This window comes from Schistocerca americana, chromosome 4 (assembly GCF_021461395.2).
Source record: "Schistocerca americana isolate TAMUIC-IGC-003095 chromosome 4, iqSchAmer2.1, whole genome shotgun sequence".
Lineage (NCBI taxonomy): Eukaryota > Metazoa > Arthropoda > Insecta > Orthoptera > Acrididae > Schistocerca > Schistocerca americana.
Window position 1 is genome coordinate 207,666,022 of NC_060122.1, and position 24,092 is coordinate 207,690,113.

The 24,092-nt window shown below is 41.8% G+C and overlaps 1 protein-coding gene across 1 annotated transcript in view; it reads right to left on the bottom strand.

Moving 5' to 3' along the window:
• LOC124613042 (glutamate receptor 1-like) overlaps nucleotides 1-24,092 on the bottom strand; it is a 1,340,173-nt gene that overhangs the window by 188,232 nt on the left and 1,127,849 nt on the right. The window contains exon 12 of the mRNA XM_047141610.1: nucleotides 22,723-22,817. Coding sequence (XP_046997566.1) covers nucleotides 22,723-22,817 — 95 coding nt within the window. The remainder of the gene's footprint in view (nucleotides 1-22,722; nucleotides 22,818-24,092) is intronic.

Sequence of the window (24,092 nt, forward strand, 5' to 3'; positions counted from 1 at the left end):
TATTAATTGGATCGTTTTACCGATCTCCCGACTCAAAAGATACAGTTGCTGAACAGTTCAAAGAAAACTTGAATCTCATTTCAAATAGGTATCCCAATCATACAATTATAGTCGGTGGTGACTCCAATCTACAGTCGATATGCTGGAAAAATTATACTTTTACAGTCGGCGGCAGGCATAAAATGTCATCCGAAATTGTACTGAATGCTTTCTCGGAAAATTATTACTTGACCTCTTAGCAACAAATAATCCTGAACAAATAGGGAATATCATGACGGTTACAGGGATTAGCGACCACAAGGCAGTTTCTGCTAGGTTGAATACCGTAAGACCAACAACCATAAAAAAGAAACACGAAGTGCATCTATTTAAAAAAGTTGACAGAAATGCTCTTAACGCCTTTTAAGAGACAGTCTTCACTCCTTCCCTTCTGATCATATCATGTGAGCGCAGAAAAGATGTGGAGTGATTTCAAAGAGATAGTATCGACGACACCTGAGACATATATATATATATATATATATATATATATATATATATATATATCACATAAATTAATAAGTGATGATACTGATCCCCCTTGGTACACAAAACGGGTCAGATCGTTGTTGCAGAAACAACGAAAAAGACTGGCAACGTTCGAAAGATAGCGCGTACTTCAATGCGAAATGCTTATAATGATTTCCGAAACTCTCGGAATCTGGCAGAAAATCCAAAGAGATTCTGGTCGTACATAAAGCATACCAGTGGCAAGACGCAACCAATACCTTCACTTTTCTCTGCCTCGTGATGGCTGGGTGTTGTGTGATGTCCTTAGGTTACTTCGGTCTAAGTAGTTCCAAGTTCTAGGGGACTGATGACCTAAGATGTTAAGTACCATAGTGCTCAGAGCCATTTGAACCATTAGCCAATACCTTCACTGCACGGGAATAACGGTGAAGTCACTGCTGACAGTGCCACTAAAGCAGAGTTATTAAACAAGGCTTCCTGGAACTCCTTCACCAAAGAAGACGAAGTAAATATTCCTGAATTCCCATCAAGAACAACTGCCAAGATGAGAAACATAGAAACAGATATCCTAGGTGATTCAAAGCAGCTTAAATCGTTTAATAAAGGCAAGGCTTCCGGTCCAGGTTGCATAGCAGTAAGTTCCTTTCACAGTATGCTGATAAAATAGTTCCATATTGAGCAATTATATACAACCGCTCGCTCATGAAAAGGTCCTCACCTACAGACTGGAAAATTGCTCAAGTCACACAATACCCAAAAAGGTAACTAGGAGTAATGCGCTGAGTTACAGGCCCGTATAACTAACGTCGATTTGCAGTAGGGTTATGGAATATATACTGTGTTCGAACATTATGAATTGCCTCGAAGAAAACTATTTATTGACATATAGTCACCACGGATTCGGAATATATCGTTCTTGTGAAACACAAATAGCTCTTTATACTCATGAAGTAATGAGTTCTATCGACAGAGAATGTGAAATTGACTCCATATTTTTAGATTTCCAGAAGGCTTTCGACGCCGTTCCTCACAAGCGTCTTCTAACCAAACTATGGACTATCGCCTGAGTTGTGCGACTTGGTTCGTGATTTCCTGTCAGAAAGCTCACAGTTCGTTGTAATAGACGGAATGTCTTCGAGTAGAACAGAAGTAATATCCGGCGTTCCCCAAGGTAGTTTTATATGCCCTCTATTGTTCCTGATCTATATTAATGACATAGGAAACAATCTCAGTAGCCCTCTTAGATTGTTTGCAGATGATGTTGTTATTTACCTTCTTGTAAAGTCATCAGATGACCAAAACGAATTGCAAAATGATTTAGATGCGATATCTGTATGGTGCGAAAAGTGGCAGTTGACCCTGAATAAAGAAAAGTGTGAGTTATTCACATGAGTACTAAAAGAAATCCGTTAAATTTCGATTACACGAAAAGACACTCAAACCTGAAGGCTGTAAATTCAACTAAATACTTAAGGATTACATTAACAAATAACCTTGAGCCGAGCTCACTCCGAACTGTGCGTTTCATTGTAATTGTCTGTCTGTCTGTGTCTGGTTTCCCTCCTGTTGTTGCGGTTATGCCGTGGTTCTTCCTCCTATGTGTGGCAGCAGCGATTTGTATCGATATTGCACTGTGTACCGTCTACAGTTTACAGCTAGGGGGTCGGTCGGTTGGTGCGGACCAGGGAGGATATCTCCGTGCGGTGCTGTGGGCTGGGTCCGCTGGCAGTCTCCGCGCGGTGTCGGTGTGTGTGTGTGGAGCTGTCCGATCGCTATGAGCTTCGTGGCTCACCGACCCAGGACGTCAAAGTCGAGTGGTGTGTTAAGTAGCCAATCCACGTCCGTTCAGGTTGTGTCGTTCGTTTCAGTGGTTCGCTGTTGGGGAGCCTTTCCTGTGAGCAACACCGAGTGTTTGTAGTGATGAAATCGAGCTGCCGTGCGGTAGATTTAACTATATTAGTTCATACAATTCAAGTGCACCAGCGGAATTTTCTGCCTTGTGGCCGTTAGTGTTCTGGTTACCTGACCTGGCACTGAAGTAAGTTCAAGCAGTGATCCTTTTTGGTGAAGTTAACTATATTACCTTATTTCAAATTCAAGTGTACCAGCGGAATTTTCTGCCTTGTGGCCGTTAGTGTTCCGGTTGCCTGCCCTGGCCACTAACGTAATTTCAGGTAACGTCCTTTCCTTACCTGTTGTCATTGTCCAACATGGTGTGTAGTTTTGACAGCTTAATACATATTTCAAAGTGGATAAACTCGTCCGTAACAGTTTGGTCTTTGAGTTTTTATGTACCGATTGGTGGCTAGCATGTCGTTTGATCTGTGCGTCACTGTCTCTTGGTTGGGTGACAGACAGATCAAGTGTAGTTAGGCCCACCACCTGTCTCACCAAAGTGAACGTTAATGTTTCGAGGGCACCTCCCCCCCCCCCTCACCCTCCCTGGTGGCGTCTGAGTGCCGTTGTCTATACTGTCCTTTTCATGGGTGTTTAATGGTCTGTTGGTAATATATTATAGCCAACGCCTTAAAAGAAAAAAAATTTATTGTGTTTTATGTAAATCAGTTTATGTAAATCAATTGTGGCCTTTCAGCTGCTTAAAACCTTTTTCTTAAATTTAGTTATTGTCGTTGCGTTGCTTTTTCATTTAGTGTGCGTTCGGCCATTGAAAACTTAAAGGTTAAGGTATTTTTGAATTTGTTGGAAAATCAACTGTGGGCCATCAGCCGCTTAAAGCCTTGTTCTCAAAATTTCCCCTTAAGCGAAAACTTTGCGACCTTTTGCCTTAAAAGATTATTGTAATATATTTTAAAATTTTGAAATTTACTTGTGGCCTTCCGCCGTTTGTATTGCACCTTGTATATGTTTGTTTTATCCACTTTTGCCTTGAGGTTTTCCACCTAGCTGTGATTATATATATATATATATATATATATATATATATATATATATATATATATATATATATATATAAAATCTTGTTGCTGTTTAAGATTTCTTGTTTGGAGGCCTTCAGCCATGAAAGAATTGGATTTTGAAACTCGTAGTTGTAAAGGTTCGGCTATGTGCCGTTTTGGTTTAAAGGTGTTGTTAAATTACAGTTTTAGAGTGAAACTGACCTACACCTTATTTGGCCCTTTCCACAATCCTAATCACCTGTTCGGGCGTCTCAAACCTAATTTGGAATAATCACATATATAGTGTTGTGGGTAGCGCAGACCAAAGACTGCCATTAATTGGCAGAACACTTAAAAGGTGCAACAGGTCTACTAAAGAGACTGCTTACACCTCGCTTGTTCGCCCTATTCTGGAGTACTGCTGTGCGGTACGGGATCCGCATCAGGTGAGACTGATGGATGACATCGAAAAAGTTCAAAGAAAGGCAGCTCGTTTGTATTATCGCGAAACAGTGGAGATAGTGCCACAGACATGATACGGGAATTGTAGTGACAATTATTAAAACAAAGGCGTTTTTCGTTGTGACGGGATCTTCTCATGAAATTTCAATCACTAGTTTTCTCCTCCGATTGCGAGAACATTGTGTTGGCACCCACCTACATAGGGAGAATGATCATCACGATAAAATAAGAGAAATCAGGGTGCGCACAGAAAAATTTGAGTGCTCGTTTTTCCCACGCACCGTTCGAGAGTGCAACGGTAGAGAGACAGCTGGAAGGTGGTTCATTGAACCCTCTGCCAGGCATTTTATTGTGAACAGCAGAGTAATCACATTGCGTGTCATCCCACAGCACTGGTCGAAGACTAGCAGAGTGGGACTGGGGAGTTACCGTCCCACACATAGGTTGCCACCGATACCACAACACAAGTAGCTGCATTTGGAGTGGTGCCATAACACAGAAGCCTGAGCTTCTGATGAATGGCATCTCGTTGTATTCAGCGATGAATCGCGGTTCTACACCGCAATGGACGACCATAATCGGCGAGGATGTTGGTTACCTGTGGAGAAGTTTCATTTCTCCATTGTTTCGCACAGGCACGGGTGTCTTGGTGTGGGTAGCCATCCGGTATTACTTCAAATCATGGCTATTAGTGATCGAGGGAACTCCGATGACACAACTGTGCGTCGCTGACATCTTGTGTCCTCACATCACGTCTCGTGTGACAGTATCGTGGTGACGTCATTTCACAGAACAATACTCGTTAACATGTGGCACGTGTCTCCATGGACTTTCTGTGTGATGTTGAGATGCCATTATGGCCTGCAAAGTGCCAGACCTGTCGCCAGTGGACAATGAGTGGCGCTATCACTCCACCCCAGTGTTAGTATCTAGGATATCGAGGACCACTTACAAGACTTGTAGGCCAGCTTGCCTCAGAAGAGGATGCAATGGCTTTACAGCAGCCTCCCCAAACGAAGTGAGCTTGCAGACAGACCACAGTGGGTCGCAATGTATACTGAAAAATGGGCTCATAATGTCAGTTTCTCTTTAATTTGACTCGTTCCTGTGATAACTGAAATGGTGTCACATATCCTCTCAACCCGCGAGGCTTCATTTATTTTGCTCCACCCCTTGTGGTTGCTTCACTATTTTTGTCAGCCAGTATAAGTAATGATAATACAGAGAGGAAATAATGACCTTGACTTATAACTCAGATATCAACTGGCTGCTTGTACTACATAGAATCACTAGACATCCAGGGTTAATACAACAGACAGATTTTGTACAGTTCCGTATAAAATATTGTAAAACTAATGTAATTGTTGAAATCAGTCATATACTCCAGACGAGAATTTGAGTGGGAGAACTACAAAACAAATATTTTGATAATGTCAAAAATGTAGCCATTAGACACTGTCGCGTCACCAGACAGATTATCTCAAGAACATAAATGACGTTAAATGATCTTACAATTGCAACTGGTTATTTTGTGAGTCTCATATAGTCGTTGCGCGTTTGGCGTAGCTCGGGTTACGTACTCTTCGATTAACTGACTAAATTAACCTTCGACGAGTAATGCAACCGTTATGTTTCATCTTCACTAACACTTGTAGTAAACCAGCTTCATTAGTTCCAAACCGGTGACAAATAATAAAGAATGAAATAACGTTTGTGTGTCTCTAGCGATCTCTTCCACATGGAAATTACACTTCACTTGAACGCATCCAGTAACTCTCATTATCCCGTCTCCTTCCCCACAGCTATAATTATGTGCTTATTACACCTTCCCTACCTCCGGGCAGAGGGGTTTTAAAACAGTGACTGTTGCCTGTCGTTGATTGCTGATTGTTCACTCGAAGTATAATGGATCTTTTCGTCTGCTAATGCACATTACGCTAGCTGCGGGCGCTTGACATCTATGAATTTCTGTAGGTATCAGATCTCTGTTCACATTACTTTAAAAAATTACTATTCTAATTATGTTTCAAAAACGGATATCCGGTTTGTTTCGTTTATTCGAACAGATACTACCTTATTAGGTCTTTGGAACTAGCAACACTGTAGTACAAAAGTTTCATGTACACGTTTCATAGACGGGAAATACCAAATAAGGAGTCGTTGGATACACTTGATAGATGCCGATGCGCTATTGGAAGTAAAAGAGCTAACAATAGAAGGGTCGAGGAAAAAATACCGTTCGCTATCAACAACGAATTCAATGTCTGCATGAAGGAAAGAACTACCGATGAAAAACATAACACAAAAAATAATTTTACCTCCAGTATATGGTCTCTTCATTCCTGTCTAGGGTTCTTCTGCCGGCATTTATTTGACGATTGTTCTGACGTTTACCCAGCAGCAGTGGCTGGCTTTGTCAAAGCTTCACCCGCCATTTCAGATAGCAATCTGAAGTGACACGCCAACGTCCGAGGGCCTTTCCGTGATCACTGCCACTGTGGTTCTAGACTTCCGCTCCAGCACTTTAATACGTGATCCGTTTACCTTGAGGCTTTCTTCTTTATTGTTCAAGCTGTCATATTTTTGGATTTCTATGGCTTCCCTTGATACATCAACATATTCCTTGGCAGCGAATTTTATTATGTGTTCGCTCTCACAACGTATGCACCGCCACAGCCGATTTCTTGATTTCTCCACCTGTCCCAGCCTGCAATAGCGTTTATATTCGGTGGTCCTGCTGTTAATGGATTGTCCAGGAATTTCAACAATGATATTTCCACATGTACAGGGTATGTGGTGTATTACTGTCATTGTTAGTGGACCCCTTTCGTCCTCTGCCGATCTCAGGCTCTCCTTGATTTCCTTGGTGGGCTTGTAAACAGCGTTTCGTCGTTTTTGAGCAACATCCGGTCAGTGCTGTCCGTCATGCTGAGGATGTTTGGCAAAAAGGCCTGATTCGACATCTGCTACTCTGACGTGTCACTTTCATAACTGTTCACAATGATATCCTGCTGTGCTGAGCATAATCATGGGCTTGCAATTTGAAAAAGATGAGTTACAAGCTAGCTGGGACGTTGACAAAATTATATTGATATTGTCTGTCGACAAGGGAAATGTGATCATTGTAAAGAAGTCCAATAATTATGAGCGGAAGATTCAGGCCTACCGGATGCAACAATGTCCTAAAAGCTAAAAACAAATCTGACACATCATATCATATGGAATGCTATCTGTTAGTCAGCAAAAGCTCAGAGAAACTTCCACAACAAAAAAGTCTAACAACATTAGCTGTATGAATGGCCAAAAATCAATAAGGATTATATAGGACTAAGACCAACCGTGCGCCCTTCTGGCTCAGCACATGTTAACTAGTGAAATATTTCGCTTCTCTGCTTCAGCTGGACGTGGGGAAGACCGCTGCATATATTAAGGACTTGGAACGTTCACTGAGAAGCCGAAAAATCTTAAACTTTGACCAAATGATGTCCTGGTCAGGTCTGATATTTCTTTGCTTACCGAAGTATCGAGGATATCAGTTCCCCTTTGCCTCAGGCCATCACAAAAATCTTTGATGCACGTCTTACTGCTAGCTACTGCATGTAGAGTGGCGATTTCTATGAAAAAATATAACATATCGCCATGGTTAGCTCCTTTTAGTCCACTGGTGACCATATTCTTCGTGGAGCATTTCGAAACATGGGCGATGGACTTAGCGCCTTGTAAACCTAAGGTGTGGTACAGATTCGTCAACAAAACCTTTGTCGTGTACATCTGTGAGGAACAGCTTGCCATCTTTGTAAAGCGTCTGCATGGTCTGCATACCAGTTTACTGTGGAGGTAGGAAAGGATCAGTAGCTATCGTTTGTAGACACACGGACTGATACCTGCACAAGCTGTCAAATCATCACCCACAGCAAAAAATTGGTTCAAATGGCTCTGAGCACTATGGGACTCAACTTCTGAGGTCATTAGTCCCCTAGAACTTAGAACTAGTTAAACCTAACTAACCTAAGGACATCACACACATCCATGCCCGAAGCAGGATTCGAACCTGCGACCGTAGCGGTCTCGCGGTTCCAGACTGCAGCGCCTAGAACCGCACGGCCACTTCGGCCGGCTCACCCACAGCAGAAAAGTGGGATGATTCATATGTTCATGATGCGTGGAAGACGAATATGAGAGTCGCGATATCTGTGACTTAAGATATAACGTTTGTTAACCGTTCTGAGGAGCAATGGATATTCCATCTGTTCCGTAAGAAGTATCGTGAAATCACCTGAATCGCCTTGATTATTTCCTATGGGGATATCTAAAGTCACTTGTGTAAATTAGTTGTCAGAATTGTAGGCGCGTGTGATATGATTTGAAACATACCAAGGATATCCGTCAGATTTCGTCAGAATCTTGTTTGCCGATGTCATGCTTGCATTGAGGTTCGTTGCCGTCAGTTTCAGCACATTTTGTAAGATACATACAAATCGACGTTCATTGTGTCAATGATGGTATTTGCATTTAACTGTAACTGATGTGAATAGAAAAGTGCACAGCAAGGTGATTTTATTCCTATTATCTCCTTAAGCTAGCTTCACCGATCCCAGGTTCCCTACCTCAAATTGTACAGTGGAGCATCCTCTATGTCCAGTTAAATTTTTGCACGCTCTTACCGGAACACCCTGTATGATCTGCGGCCGCGAGCTCGACTCCAGTGCACCATTACCAATGGAGGGTGAAGCTTTGACAAGGGCAGCTAGTGGTGCTGGCGAAACGTCAAAAAAATTGTCAAACGTCGCTTAAAGAAGCTGAGACATAAGCCGAAAGGGAATAAGTCAACTTGCGGCCACAAAAGCCTCAACAATTTTTATTTAGTTTGGTCATATCTCTGTAGGGCATAAATGTTCAATACGACTATGAGCTCGCATGATCTTCACCATTTGTGTGTAGTTTTCATGAATGAAACGTAACGTTATGCAGCTTGCCTTAGGTTTTTGCGGAAACTCGATCCACAAGACAGTTTGATTAGTCAGAACGGAAGAGGTTCAAATGGTTCAAATTGCGCTAAGCACTATGCGACTTAACTTCTGAGGTCATCAATCGCCTAGAACTTAGAACTAATTAAACCTAGCTAACCTAAGGACATCACACACATCCATGCCCGATGCAGGATTCGAACCTGCGACGGAAGCGGTTGCTCGGCTCCAGACTGTAGCGCCTAGAACCGCACGGCCACTCCGGCCGTGAACGGAAGAGGAAAGACACGTTCGATTACGTTAACGATACATGTGAAGGAATTGAAACTTTAACGTGTTAAGGCTGATTGGTGTCCCGTATCAGTGAGCTCTCCGCAACGTTGCCTAAAAGGGCCGCATATTGCCATGCTGTCCAGACCTACTGCAATGCAGACAGCACTGAACTCGTCAGTACGTTCCCCGATGTCTCATACACTGAAACCATCTGATCATGGGTTGCAGCTGATGAAATCCGAGCTGAAGCAGTATGGAATGACATACCAGTATCTCATTCCATGTAGGCTTTCACGGCCGGCGTCTTTATCAGTAAACTCTTCCGGGCTAAGTTGCCGTGGTCGATCTGTAGAACTTCTTCTCCCTGACGTTTCGTTCTCAACTGCGGAGAACATCTTCCGAGGTGAGTCGACTCACCTCGGAAGATGTTCTCCGCAGTTGAGAACGAAACGTCAGGGAGAAGAAGTTCTACAGATCGACCACGGCAACTTAGCCCGGAAGAGTTTACTGATAATAGATACCAGTATCTGTCTTCCAAGATTCTGCCGACTCGATGCCCTGCCTGTTTGCAGTCGCTGTTCCTACAGAATGCTATATGTAATAAATATTCACTTTGTGTACCCCTAAGCAACATAGAATTTCATTGTTGTATTCTTCCTGTTATACCGTATGCGCAAAGTAAGTACGACTTCGTTATTCGCAGTCCTTCTCGATGTTGTAAATTCAGTGGTTACCAGTGTAAACCAGACAAAATCCGTAAAATGTCTAGGAGTGTCCGCACACAGCGATTTAAAGTGAAACCGGCTACTATTCGTGCGGAATCATATCTAGCTGTTTCATTTGGCTCAGACAACGTACAGAAACTTTTTCAGTGTAAAAATCAAATGGCTCCAATTACTATGGGACTTAACATCTGAGGTCATCAGTCCCCTAGAACTTAGAACTACTTAAACCTAACCAAACTAAGGACATCACACACATCCATGCCCAAGGCAGGATTCGAACCTGCGACCGTAGCAGCAGCGCGGTTCCGGCTCGAAGCACCTAGAACCGCTCGGCCACAGCGGCCAGCTTTTTCAGTCTTAACAGTTACCGATTGTGATACGTATGTTTAGACAAAAAAATATAAATATTTCAGTGACCTGGAGGTATAACTATCCCTTTTTTACACAAACTCGAGTTTTCAACCCCTCTCCTTTGGTCTTCTTCAGAAGTCCTCTGGTGTCGGCAAATGACTGAACGACGCGGAAACCCAATGTCAAACTCACTTAAAGGAAAATATCTTTTTGATGAGGTAGGATCATTGGGCAAAATCCTCGACCTTCAATTCTAATCCGTCGTTATTGGTAAGTAATAGCTAGTCAGTTGGAGGAAGTGGAATGTTACCAAAAAAGTCAGAAACGAAAATGCTACCTTTATTCTGCTGCCGAGATAGCTTCTTGGAATTCATTACATCCCAGTTACTTCCTTGATGACTTGTACCCGCTACGTTGTATACCTGTTGCGCCATTTGTGACGAAATTAAAGTCATTATAAGATATGTCTTCGAGAACCGGGCTTTTTCCTGATGTGCGTTCTTTAAAGTCAATATGCAGCAGAAGTCTCTTAATGAAAGTGCGTTTGACGTATCACTCAGTGAAGTATCCACGAATTGAAATAGTACTGGAACCTAGATAATTGTTAGTGAAGACACTGCTATTTGCAAAGGACATAGGATATTATCAAGTTACGCTGGTGGACTAAAGTCATCCAATCCTTCCTGTACAAATCACAGAGCAGTAGGCGACAAACGATTCTACATAACTTCTCCCGTTAGCCTTCCGGTATATACCACGGCTTAAGACAAATACGACATGTCTTGGACTCTGCTGTAGTGAACTGACGTCATAACAACAGCTAGTATTTAAGCGGCACAAACAAGTCACTGTAAGATACTGAGAGATTTTTCAGCTAAGAGATTCTTTCGCCACTTTTGAACAACTTTTCCTATAAAAATGGCATCTTTACTGAAACTGTCAAAATACTCTATAGTACGTTTTACTATGTTTATAGATTGTATTTATTTTATAAAAAATGACTGTGTGCATAATGCTAATACTTTTAGATGCACTAAAGTCACCTAAGGATCATAGCTTGTACACTTGAGACATCCTATGTTATTAGGCAGTATCACTAGTCGATGATACTCTTGTATACTGGAACATCTGTCAAGATACTGTGTATCAGTATTGTCAAAATACAGTAAGTCTGGGTATTATATACAGTGTGTCCCCAGAGGAATGGTCAATATTCAGCGATATGAGAGGCATTATCACTCGAAGCAAAAAAGTCTGGTAAACATAGACTCTGAAACACATACCTTAAGAGTTGCAAATTGTGTATCTTCGATACTGTGAAGCAAATCTCACCTGCAGCAGGCTGTTCGCTTTTCATATTTTGAATATGGTATTATGGACCAAATAAAGGACGAAATGTCCAGTAAATATTGGCTCTAAAGTGCTACCTTCCGATCAATGAGCAATCGTTTCTGCTCCCTACCGTGAAACACAGCTCTTACACTGAACAAGGTCGACCATCCCTCCTGGGACAATCTGTGTATGAAATAGATGAAGTCAATGCAGTATCAATGTTTTGGACCTGAAGGTCAAAGACCACTACATCTGACTGCACAATTCACAGCAGTTCTTGCCACGCATGGTCCTAGAAAGAACCGCTTTTCCGCTCAGTGTTTGGCAAAGAAAGCAAATATCCTTTAAGTGAGGCGAATGTTAATGCTGAACTACTTATGCTAAAAATGGTAGCACTCCGCAATGGCTTTGGTTCAACACTACTTACGAGGTTATATGCCATAAAATAGAAGGAATACAGCTGGAAAAGAGATTGTACCACATTAGAAAAGAGAGGACCAAATGAGAAAGACGGGTATATAGTTTTACGGTACTGAGGTTACATATCCAATGAAGTAAACTATTAGACTGCAAATTGGCTTCAGGATAGAGAACACTGTAAGAACACGAGTTATACCCAACGTAGATAAGAACCAGGCATATAGCTTGTCCTGATTATACAAAGTATCATGAAGTGAATATGAAAAATTTTTATGTTGGGCTAACAGGGAGAAACGACAAAACGAAGTTTAGACAGTATATTAATATTAGTGAATTAAATCCCTCAACATTCATTGCTCATTTAAGAGAATGCATGCATTTTGTTAAAGATGTTACCAAAAACATATGAATTTTTTCCAGGGCAGGAAAAAGTAGCTCATTGATCATCCTAGAAGAAACTGAGATACACACTCATGTGACGAAAGAACCTGACACTATCCTCAGTGGACAGAGTTACGAAATAAGACATATATACAGAATTTTAACAGCGTTTATGCGAACAGGTTCAGATTTCAGCTCCGTTTCCTAAACGCAAAATTACTACTTTGATACGATTTGTTGATGCATCATTAGATAGAGTTGACAACCTCGTTATGTGGTAGACAAAGATATACATTACAGTGTTGCAGTTCCTGTGTTATTCCGAAATACGAGGCAATGTTCCTGCGGATATGCATATATGCACGCATTCCATGGATCTTACATTACGTCCGTCTTAATATGTTGCTGCTGAGAGACAACAGTTCATGTATCACAGTTACGTAGTTTACATATTAGCCCTATATACTAATTGTCCAAGCTTGGCATTTGTGAATTCGTGTCACGGACATGGATTTACGTGTATATTATCTCTGGAATAACAAGAGAAGTGTAACATAGACTCTTTGGCCTATCAATCAGATTCCCGTTTAACAAATTACGGTATGACAAACTGCCTATTGGCTTCTGTCTCGGGTTCTTCGGCCGACGTTCATCTAATGATTTTTCTGACGTTTCGCCAGCACGAGTGGCTGGCATTGTCAGAGCTTCACCCTCCACTGCTGGTGGTGAATTGGAGCCGAGCACGCGGCCGCAGACTGTATGTGCCTGGCGCGCCAACGTCCGAGGGCTTCTCCGCGGTTATTTCCGGTGCGGTTCTCCTCTTGCTACCTGCGACTGTCGTTCGCTGCAGTACGGGAAGCCAGGATCCGTTTACCTTAAGGCTTTCCTCTTTCTTGTTGAACTGTTCTCGTGTTTTTATATTTCTACAGCTTCTCTGAACAAGCGCGTGTGATAGTGCTTCTCTACAGCCAGAACTTCCGTGTCGGCGAATTTTATTACGTGGTCGGTCTCATAGAGTGCGTGCTCTGCCACGGCCGATTTCTGCACCTGCCCCAACCTGCAATGTCGCTTATGCTCTTTGATCCTGGTATTAATCGATCGTCCAGTCATTCCGACATAAACTTTTCCGCATGTTTATGGTATACGGTATATTCCCAACATTGCAAGTGGGTCTCTTTTGTCCTTCGCCGATCTAAGACACTCTTTGATCTTGCTTGTCGGTTTGAAAATCGTCTTTACGCCATGTTTGCGCAATATACGGCCGATTCTGTCCGTATTACGGTATGTGACAGTATGGTCCAATGTGACCAGAAAATTTCACCGTTTAGCATTCGGCAGCTGTAATACTAACACATGACGACCTGTGTACTGTGAGGGAGATCAAATCTTATATCCTGTCGCAATCGCATAGACAATGTTATAATTAGATTTTAAATATCTACGTGCTACTGTGTTTTCTGGATAAACATCAATTTTGACTCCGTAGAGTACTTGTAACTGACACATACGTAATTTGATCTAGGTACATAATGTACATCAGCAAATCAGAGCCTCCCCCCAAAAATGGCTCTGAGCACTATGCGACTTAACTTCTGAGGTTATCAGTCGCCTAGAACTTAGAACTAATTAAACCTAACTAACCTAAGGACATCACACACATCCATGCCCGAGGCAGGATTCGAACCTGCGACCGTAGCGGTCGCTCGTGTCCAGACTGCAGCGCCTAGAACAGCACGGCCACTCCGGCCGGCCCGAGCCTCCCCACCTCTCCCCCCCCCCCCCTCCCCCCACCTTACGTATGACGTATAGCATATTCATTCTTGTTCATGACGCTTCATAGTATTAGTACAGATACTGAACATGATGAGACAATGTCAAAATGTTTAATCTTATGAGCATCATCTGCTGCTATGGAGTTCTTGTCGTTATTTGGGCGAGTTTTCTTTCAGTACATCAAACGGAAATACTGCTCAATTTTTGGAACGTTTCCTTGCACCCGTCCACCTCGGTTTTTAAGTGTGAGTTTCCGGGACTGTGACCTTCCAGGGAGTGTTTTTGAAATTTAGACTTCTTAATACGCCGTTTTAACGCTTTTATGAGCATTTTTAAAGTGTGACTACAATGTTTATCTTACATCGCTTCAATCGCAGCAAAAAGTTATAACGTACCACATTTCAGAATCTGCGGCTCTGACATTTTTTCTGTTTTTTATTTCATCAGCGGTACCGCTCGACGTACCGGTGTCCACCGACACAAAATCAAGCGCTGATGTACGTATACACAGACGGAAAAAACCTCGCACCACCAAGAAAGAGTTGTGCGACATCAAAGAAAGTTAGCAGGCGTGCTTCTAAATCTGAAATATGCCATCATTCGCATAAGAGCGGCGCTAGTGGCGTCACTATGAGGATTCGAATCCGGTTTGCTTTAAATACACGCTGTACCGGTGGTAAACGTCAGTTATCTTTGAGATTGGACTTCGTGAGTTGATATTAGTCAAGAATACCTCTAAGCCTTCTAATACCGAGTATTTTTTGTTACAGTGAGTACCATTGGGGTCTTTAGTGACCCCAACGGAATTTATTTTTTACTAAGAATATAGTTTTAATAATGGTAGATTAAAATCACATTCCTTATGTTTTCCACAATCTAAAACATGATGTCTGTGACATAACATTAAATTAAAATGAAAATTTTTTAATTATTTATTTCTATAAAATTTACAAACAATTCTCATGAAACTACAAACATTTTTGATTAAATTCCGAATTGACATTTATGACGCATTACACTTACAGCAATAATTTGCAGAGTGGTTTTTACACGCAGAACATCCACATTTTGAACATTTATCGGTGAATTTTCTATCCTCAGATCTTTTACAAAACGGACACCTACCTCTTTTCTTTGTCTGTAGTTGGTACTTTCTGCCCAGTCTGGTGTAAGATGTAGCCATATGACAAATGCATTCAGTGCACTGATGTCAATCATGTTGTAAAATAATACCATTGGCCACCTTCTGCTCATCCTCTTTGTAGTCTACGTTCTAACCAGCTTGTCCATGGTATCTACTCCTGATTTTGTGTTGTTATAATCCAGAATCATTACTGGCTTGCATTCTTCATGATCTTCCACTTCCTTCCTTGAATACACTGTACTGAGCAAAGTTACAACTTTTCCCTTTTTCGGACAATATGAAACAACTGAAGCATGCTCTTGGAATCCAAAAAATTGATCAATATTTGACTCGACCTTTGATCTGAGTGAAAACTTGTGGTAGTCCTCTTTTATTTTTCCTAATTGTTCCTAAGAGTGTGAGATTGATTTTCAGAGGTTCTCTCGCCAAACTAAGGCTAGTGAAAAAATTGTCAGTTGTTACATTTCTGGCACTGTTTTCTAAGCCTTTCACCATATCTAAATCAACTCTCTTGCCTTGACCAACTTCATGAGATTCATTTTCTTGTCGACCAGTGTAAACTTGGAGATTGAGAACGTAAGACGTTGCACTATCACATACAGCACATAATTTCAATCCATATTTTCCTGGTTTTGAAGGAATATATTGCCGAAATGGATATCCACCACAAAATGCCACAAGTTGTTCATCAACTGTTACGTTGCTGTGAGCAACATATGCTTCTTGCAATGTGTGTACCCACATTTCAAATATTTCTCTAATGGGAGCCAATTTGTCAAGAGCACGGTTGTGACGTCTCACATCTGCGTCATCAAATCGGATGCACCTTGAAATTTCGTAAAGCGATTTCTAGCCACTGCATCACTAAAAATGGGTCTACCATCCTCTTTGTTGCACAGATGTGTAAGTGCTTCATTATGGGCCTTGTAAGCACCTGCTAGGAACAAGACACCGATAAAGCACTTCAGTTCAATGGCATCTACTGGTTTCCATTTACTACCGTAAACAAGACTACCCTCTTTGTTAGTCCACATAAAAAATGTTTCTCCTAACAAGGGAACCTCCCCATCGCGCCCCCCTCAGATTTAGTTATAAGTTGGCACAGTGGATAGGCCTTGGAAAACTGTACACAGATCAATGGAGAAAAAAGGAAGAAGCTGTGTGGAACCGTGAAAAAAATTAGTAAAAATACAAACTGAGTAGTCCATATGCAAGATAAGCAATATCAAGGAGAATATGAGCTCAGGAGCGCCGTGGTCCCGTGGTTAGCGTGAGAAGCTGGGGAACGAGAGGGCTTGGGTTCAAGTCTTCCCTCGACTGAAAATTTTACTTACTTTATTTTCGCAAAATTACGATCTGTCCGTTCGTTCATTGACGTCTCTGTTCACTGCAATAAGTTTAGTGTCTGTGTTTTGCGACCGCACCGCAAAACCGTGCGACTAGTAGACGAAAGGACGTGCCTCTCCAATGGGAACCGAAAACATTTGATCGCAACGTCATAGGTCAACCGATTCCTCCATGGGAAAACACGTCTGATATATTCTATACGACACTGGTGACGGCGTGTGCGTCACATGACAGGAATATGTTGTCGACCCACCTAATTCTACACTTGGCGAATGGGTAAAAAGATTCTTCTACCTTGCCCGATTTAGGTTTTCTTGTGGATGTGATAATCACTCCCAAAAAAGTAATGAAAACATAAGAGTTTGTCACATAAACTGAAAATAAAAAATTAAACTTTTCACTCGAGGGAAGACTTAAACCTAGGACCTCTCGTTCCGTAGCTGCTCTCGCTAACCACGGGACCACGGCGCTGCTTGACTCCCAGTGTCCTTGATGTTGTCTATCCTCGCATGGACTACTCAGTTTGTATATTTTACTAATTTTTTTCATAGTTCCACACAACTTCTTCCTGTTTTCTCGATTGATCTGTGTTCAGTTTTTCAAGGCCTATCCACTGTGCCAACGTATAATTAAATCTTAGGGGGGTGCGATGAGGAGGTTCCCTTGTAAGAAACATCTGAAAAGCTGATTCTATGGAGTCTACATTTTTCACTGCGAATTTTGTTGGGCCTGGCTTAGCTCGCATTAGGTTCCAGCTCTCTTCTCCTCCACAAGCTCTTCTCAGCTCGTGTATGTGCCACAATTTTTCTTTGTTTTTGGGGCTACACAAAAAAATTAAGGGTATATCTTGGCTCTAGACCCTAATGCACATTTACAAAAATATATTGTGTACTTATATATAACAGAAATATGTGTTACTTCCTGTTCAGGGTGGACATCTGCGCTGTCCAAATCTTCTTCTGAACTTCCGTCTGATTGAGAAATATGCCTTTCTAAGATGCCAATTTCTCCATCGTTGCATGATACATCAGAAACTATATCGCTGATATCACTATTTGATTCTCTAGATAGAGGATTATCCTGCAGTAATATTTCAAGCACTTCGCCTTCGCAAAGGTGACGAGACATTTTCCACTAAATGCAACACACACAATAGTAGTCTCCACTTGTATGGAACAAATAACTGTCGGCTTATAAAGTATTGGAAACAATCACACATTACAACAATATTTACAAGAATAAAACAAAGAAAATAAAGCAACTGTTACGGATTCAATGCAGCATTATTGGGTAATAATACCGCAAGAGAGAAATGGGGTCGCATTTAACCCCAATTGTATTCAGTGGTTCTCTCTTGATTTTCTTCAAAACTAAATATTTTCAAAAAGTTATATTAATATATTATGAGCCCATTACTTAATTCAGGAAAAGTCCTAATTTTTCATAATTTTTAGGAATAGGAAACAAGGTATATTTTACAGAAAATTACGGCTTGGGGTCATTATAGACCCCACGGTATTAGGAGGGTTAAGGCGAAAAAGACGCCATTATGAACACCTCGTTTGATTTGGATGAGGTCGTGTTAAAAGGCTACGACAAGCTGGATGTTCCTTCTGCGATAGTGCACAAAGACGTGGCAGGAATGTAGCCATTGTATATGATTGCTGGCAGCGATGGTCACGAGAGTGTATGGTCGCAAGAAGACCGGGCTGCCGTTGGCTATGTGTCATTACTGAGAGGGGAGACCATTATGTTCGGCGTAGGGCGTTGTCGCATCGTAACTACATCCGCAGCACCAATCTGAGAAGCAGTTGGCACCACAGTGACACAACGAACTGCTACAGATAGGTTACTTCAAGAACAACTCCAAGCCAGACGCCCTGTAGCTTATATACGAATATATGAAAGCAATTCATTGTGTATTAAATTATACATTCTGCACGTGCAACAAATTTATTGACCTTCAACGGTCGTGAGATTGATTGATGAACCCTTACATTAATATCAAGAGTATATGTGAACAACAAGTGACAAGACATATCTTTACAGTCAAATATTTTGTATGACTCAGATACTTTTTAATGAATTGGTTTTAAATCCACTTGATAAAATGTATCATTATGAGAAAAATGATAGTTCCTGATTACACACCCAATAAATGTTCTCGCAGGAGAAAACTACACATCATTATAGTTTATGTCGCTTCTCATTACATAGTACAGAACGGTGACAGGTTGTCCCCGCCACAGGTGTCTCCAACAGATGGAGTCATCTATAAGTGAGTTGTCTGCGCAACAAAACACCGTGCGATAAATAGGAGTGTCCGCCTTTCAACATTTTAATAGTGTATGATTAGACCAAGGCTCGAATAGAGTTAGTAGGTTCACATGAAGGAAGCTTGCTGTAGCTGTGAACCTTTCCTACGATAGACTAGCGTGGAGAGCTGTAACAGATCAGTCTTCGGACAGAAGACCACAACGACAACAATGGTTCACTGTGGTAACGACGTAAATTAATTATCAAAGAGTTTACGGTCTTTGTTCCTTTCATTAAATAATGTAACATAGTTTTATGGTACGTAACACCTTAGTTGCGCGATCTGACAGTGCTGACTTCGTAAAGACATGCGAGGAGACGGGAGTACGACTTGCAAAGTCATTTACAATATCTATTGAGCTAGGAAAAAACAATGTGCCAGCTCCATGCTATTCTCATTTATGTCAACCAGACAATATCACTGTATAGATGTGGTTTCTCAGTTACTATATACATTCATAATATATGTACAGTCTTGATATTAATACGTCTGTAAATTAATTTCATGATCATAAGAGGTAACAAACAAGCAAAATGTATAATGAAATGCACTGGTTTATTGTTTGTTTACCTGTAAACAGGTACATCTGATGATGAGGCTAGAATTCTGGAAATCGGTCATGGGGTAATACAGGGTGTCCCACTCAAACCTCCCTGATTACAAAGACCCAGAAAAGAAAACGCAGTAGATACGACAATGAAAAATGCACCAAATTGTAGAGAATCTCAAGGAATTTATTTATTTATCATCAATACGCCTCTATATATGAACCATTTGTAGCTCGAAGATTGAGTCTATATTGAATTTCTTCGCAAGTTCTTAGTAACATTTCCTGTGTTATTTTTGCAATAGCATTAGTGATACGATGTTGCAACTTAGGAATATCGTCCACTTTGGTCGCATACACGCGGTCCTTCACGAATCCCCACATGAATAAATCAATCGGTGTAATGTTGGGTGAACGTGGTGGCCTGGCAATGGGTTCTCCGTATCCGATCCAACGGTTGGGAAATTTCCTATTCAGGAACTTGCGAACAGCCGTTGACCAATGCGGCGGAGCTGCACCTTGTTGAAAAATGATGTTGGGTTGCAAGTCTTGTATCTGAGGGTACACAAACTGCTCCAACATGTCCAGATACACTGACCCATTCGCTGTTTGTTCCGCAAAGAAGAACGGCCCAATAATCCTCTCATGCATTAGCCATCACGAGACGTTTAGTTTAAAGCTATCACGAATATGTTCAATGAGAATGTGCGGATTTTGTGTACTCCAAATCCGAACATTATGGCTGTTAACCATTCCTGATAGATGGAAGGTTGCCTCATCTGAGAATAAACATTTTTCCAGGAAGCTGACATCCATATCAATACGCTGCAGCATATCCGCAGCAAATTTTTATCAGCGTGGTTTGTCGTTCGGCGTCAGATGTTGCAGAATTTGCATTTTGTATGCACACATAAGAAGAGCTGGTGATCTACACGATGCAAAGTTAATGAAGGTATATCAAGTTGCCTAGATGCTTGACGAATTGACTTACGTGGGCTTCTGAGAAACGTTTGTCTGATGTCCTCCACTGTCTCTTCTGAAACTCCGTAACGTGCACCGCCAGAATGTTTCAGGACACTTCCTGTTGCCAGAAACTTCCTATACCATTCCTTAATTGTTTTCGCCTCAGGTGGATCACATGCATACACACGTCGACAATTTATTTGCACAGTAATCGGCGATTTTGTTTCTACAATTCACACTACTGCTTGCGCGCACTGCTGTGGAGTCTCCATTTTCACTTCATGTGACCATGCTGCACTCTGGCGACGATACTTGGCACTTCTGACACGGGAATATAAATTCTTTGAGGCACTTCTAACACGGGAATATAAATTCTTTGAGATTCTCTACTATATGGTGCACTTTTCATTTTCGTGTCTACTGTGGTTTTTCTCTCCCGAGTACTTGAAATCAGGTAGGTTTGAGTGGGACACCCTGTAAAATGAGAAACATTTAATTACAGTCTTTGGTAATTTCTTTTTTTCGAATGCAGGGTGAGCAAAATAAAACTGGCCCGGAAACTATTTCATCCACCTCTAGATAGACAATCCAAACATAATCCGCTCCGTCTGTGGACTATGTAAGCTGGTTTTCCTATCTCACGCTGCGTGAATTTCGCTCTAAGAGAAAAAAAGGGAAAAAAACACTTCGAGAAGGAATTATTTGAGTGCAACGGAAATCGGTTGACGTGATGTACATCCACAGGCAAACAAATCATTACAATTTCAGAGGAATTAGACGATTTATTCAAGCGAAAGAGCTTCACCTACTGAGTAAGTCGATAACACGTTGGTCCACCTCTGGCCCTTATGCAAGTCGTTATTCGGCTTAGCATTGATTGACGGAGTTGTTGGATGACCTCCAGATGGATAAGGTGCCATTTTCTGTCCAATTGGCGAGTTACATCGTCAAAATACAGAGCTGGTAGGAGGGTCCTACCCACAATGCTCCACGCGTTCTCAGTTGGGGTGAGATCCAGTGACGTTGCTGGAGAAGGCAGGGTTAGGCAAGCACCAAGATAAGCAGTAGAAACTTTCACCGTGTGCGAGCGGGCATTAGCTTGCTGATACGTAAGCGCAGAATGGCTAGCCGTAAAGGGCAACAGAACAGGGTGCAGAATATCGTCGACGTACTGCTGTGATGTAACAGTTCCGCGGATGACAACCAAACAGGTCCTTCTATGAAATGGAATAGCACTCCAGACCAGACTGTCAGATTGGTATCCCACTGCCGTCCAGGGCGTCTCCAGACACCTCTTCGCTGGCCATTGGGACTCAGTTCGAAGTGAGGCTATCACTCAAGAGAGTGAGTGAGATTACAGGCCGAAGACATGCCTAGAGAAGCTCTGTACAGTAGTGGGATACCAACCTGTCTGTTGTCCGCCATACAGCCCGACAACCAGGAATGATGGTGTGGAGTTCCATTTCATTTCATAGCAGGAGCCCTTTGATTGTCATCCGCGTCACCCCTACAGAAGAACGGTACGTCAACGATATTCTACACCCCGTTTTGTTGCCTATCATGGCAAGCCATCCTGGGGTTAAATTAGCAACATAATGCTCGCCCGCACACCACTTATCATTGTGCTTGGCAAACTCTAGCTTGGCCTGGAAGGTCGCCGTATCTCTCCCCATTTGAGAATCTTTGGAGCAGCTCGGGAGTTCGATGATCTATCGCGGCAGTTGGAGAGAATTTGGCACCTTATCCTTCAGCAGCACATCCAAGAACTCTATCGGTCAATTCTAAACCGAATAACTATTTACATAAGGGCCACAGGTGAACCAACGTGTTATTATTAGCTTGCTCAATTTGTGAAGTTCTTTCTCTTGAACCAATCATCTAATTTTTCTGAAATTGTATTTTTTTTTTTTTTTTGTCTGTACTTGTACGTTACACTATAGATTTCCGTCCCATTCGGATAATTCTTTATGGTGCTCTTTTGGTTTGTTTTAGAGTGTATTTTCCCGGCCAGTTTTATTTTCCCAATCCTGTATATGGAGAATATTAGGAGGCGGTATTATCCTTGTTTGGGAAAAGTCTGTTATTACATCCGTTTGTTGGATGGTACCTGCCAACCATTCTTAGATTCAGTCACGTACTTGAAAAAATTCTCCATATGTTTCCACCCATACTGTTAACCAGTAAATCATAAAACCTCGCAAGCACTTGATTAGAATTAACGACTGCTAATGTCACCCTCATATGCCCACAGCGACACCGACGACCAGACAGCTGACTGTTTGCCGGAGGGTGACGTCACTGGCAGGGACTCACCTTGCGCACCAGCTCGCCCACCATGCCGTCCCAGCCGCCCTTCACGTCGGGGTTCTCCGCGCCGTACTTCCCGTCCTTGACGATGCGCAGCTCGTCTGAAACATAGGCCGAGCGGGTCATCAGCCTCGAACTCAAGACACCTACGGCAATACTGGAGGAGGTTCCCAGAAAGTGATATCAAATTCACATTTTTACAAGAAGTGAATATGCGACACATTTCCATCCACCACGAAGGAAGATTACATGTTTCGAGGAAATATTGACGTACGTCAACGGACGGTTATTAACTGTACTATGCGAAGGGTAGCTGAAGAAAGATGGCGATGCCTTCAGTTGTATGCACCATAGCAAAAAAAGGCTCTAAATCATAAAAACAAATTTATGTTTACGAAATGCTTGTCATCCTTTTCCTGTAATAGAACACTGAAAGTGGCCGCTTCGAAGCAGATATTCTCGCAGTGGGCAAAGTATGGGTGCATTCTTGTTCGCAAGAAAGGAAGAGGCAATTCTTTTCAGTCAAAAAGAATGAGAGGCAATTCTTTACTGGCAAGGTCTGTTTAACTCTTTTCTAGCATATTAATAGGCAGATTTTGGAGCATCAGTGTTGTGCAGAACAATGGATGTGGCCGGTAAATGCAATATTCAAGAAGGAATTGGAACTAGGAATAGTTTTTTAACAAAGTAGTGATCTCTAGAGGTGAACATGTCGTCCGTGGTAACGCTCATCCCCATTCGTCAAATGCATATGAGAAACTGAAATCCTGGAATTTGGAGCACCTACCTTAGAAGAGGGATGTCGCCAATTCGGATGCGTATGTGTTCAGATTCCAGATGGATATGTGAAAGGGGCGACTATTTGAGAATGAAGTCGAGCAATATAACAACACGTTCTTGGTTGATGAAAGAACAGAAGGCATACAGGGTGTTTTTCTTAACTTGAAGCAACTAAATATCTCGAAAATGATACATCGTACCAGTAAAAATATTCCAAGTGAAAAGTTAATATCAGTAACGGGAGTAACTGTCTATGCTACATTTGGTCACCTTCTAACATCCCTTCTGTGTGGGAGAGGTCAGCTTTGTGTTTCCAAATGGGAGCCGCCCCAATTTTTACTGCATATTTGGATTCTACCCCAAAAAATATGTACGGTTTACTCAAACCATTGTTTTCGATTTGTGGCAGATGACACTGTTATTGACAAATATCAGGTGTGGCTGTTTGTGCAATTAAGAACCGAAGCATTTGATTCTACATTTCATTTACACTGTAAATGTAAGCCTCTGTGTTCTCACGGTTGCTTCTTAGGTTCGAAATTTACTTTGGTCTTGCAAATTTGATTGTACAGTACAATATGCTTAGCCGCTTCAGT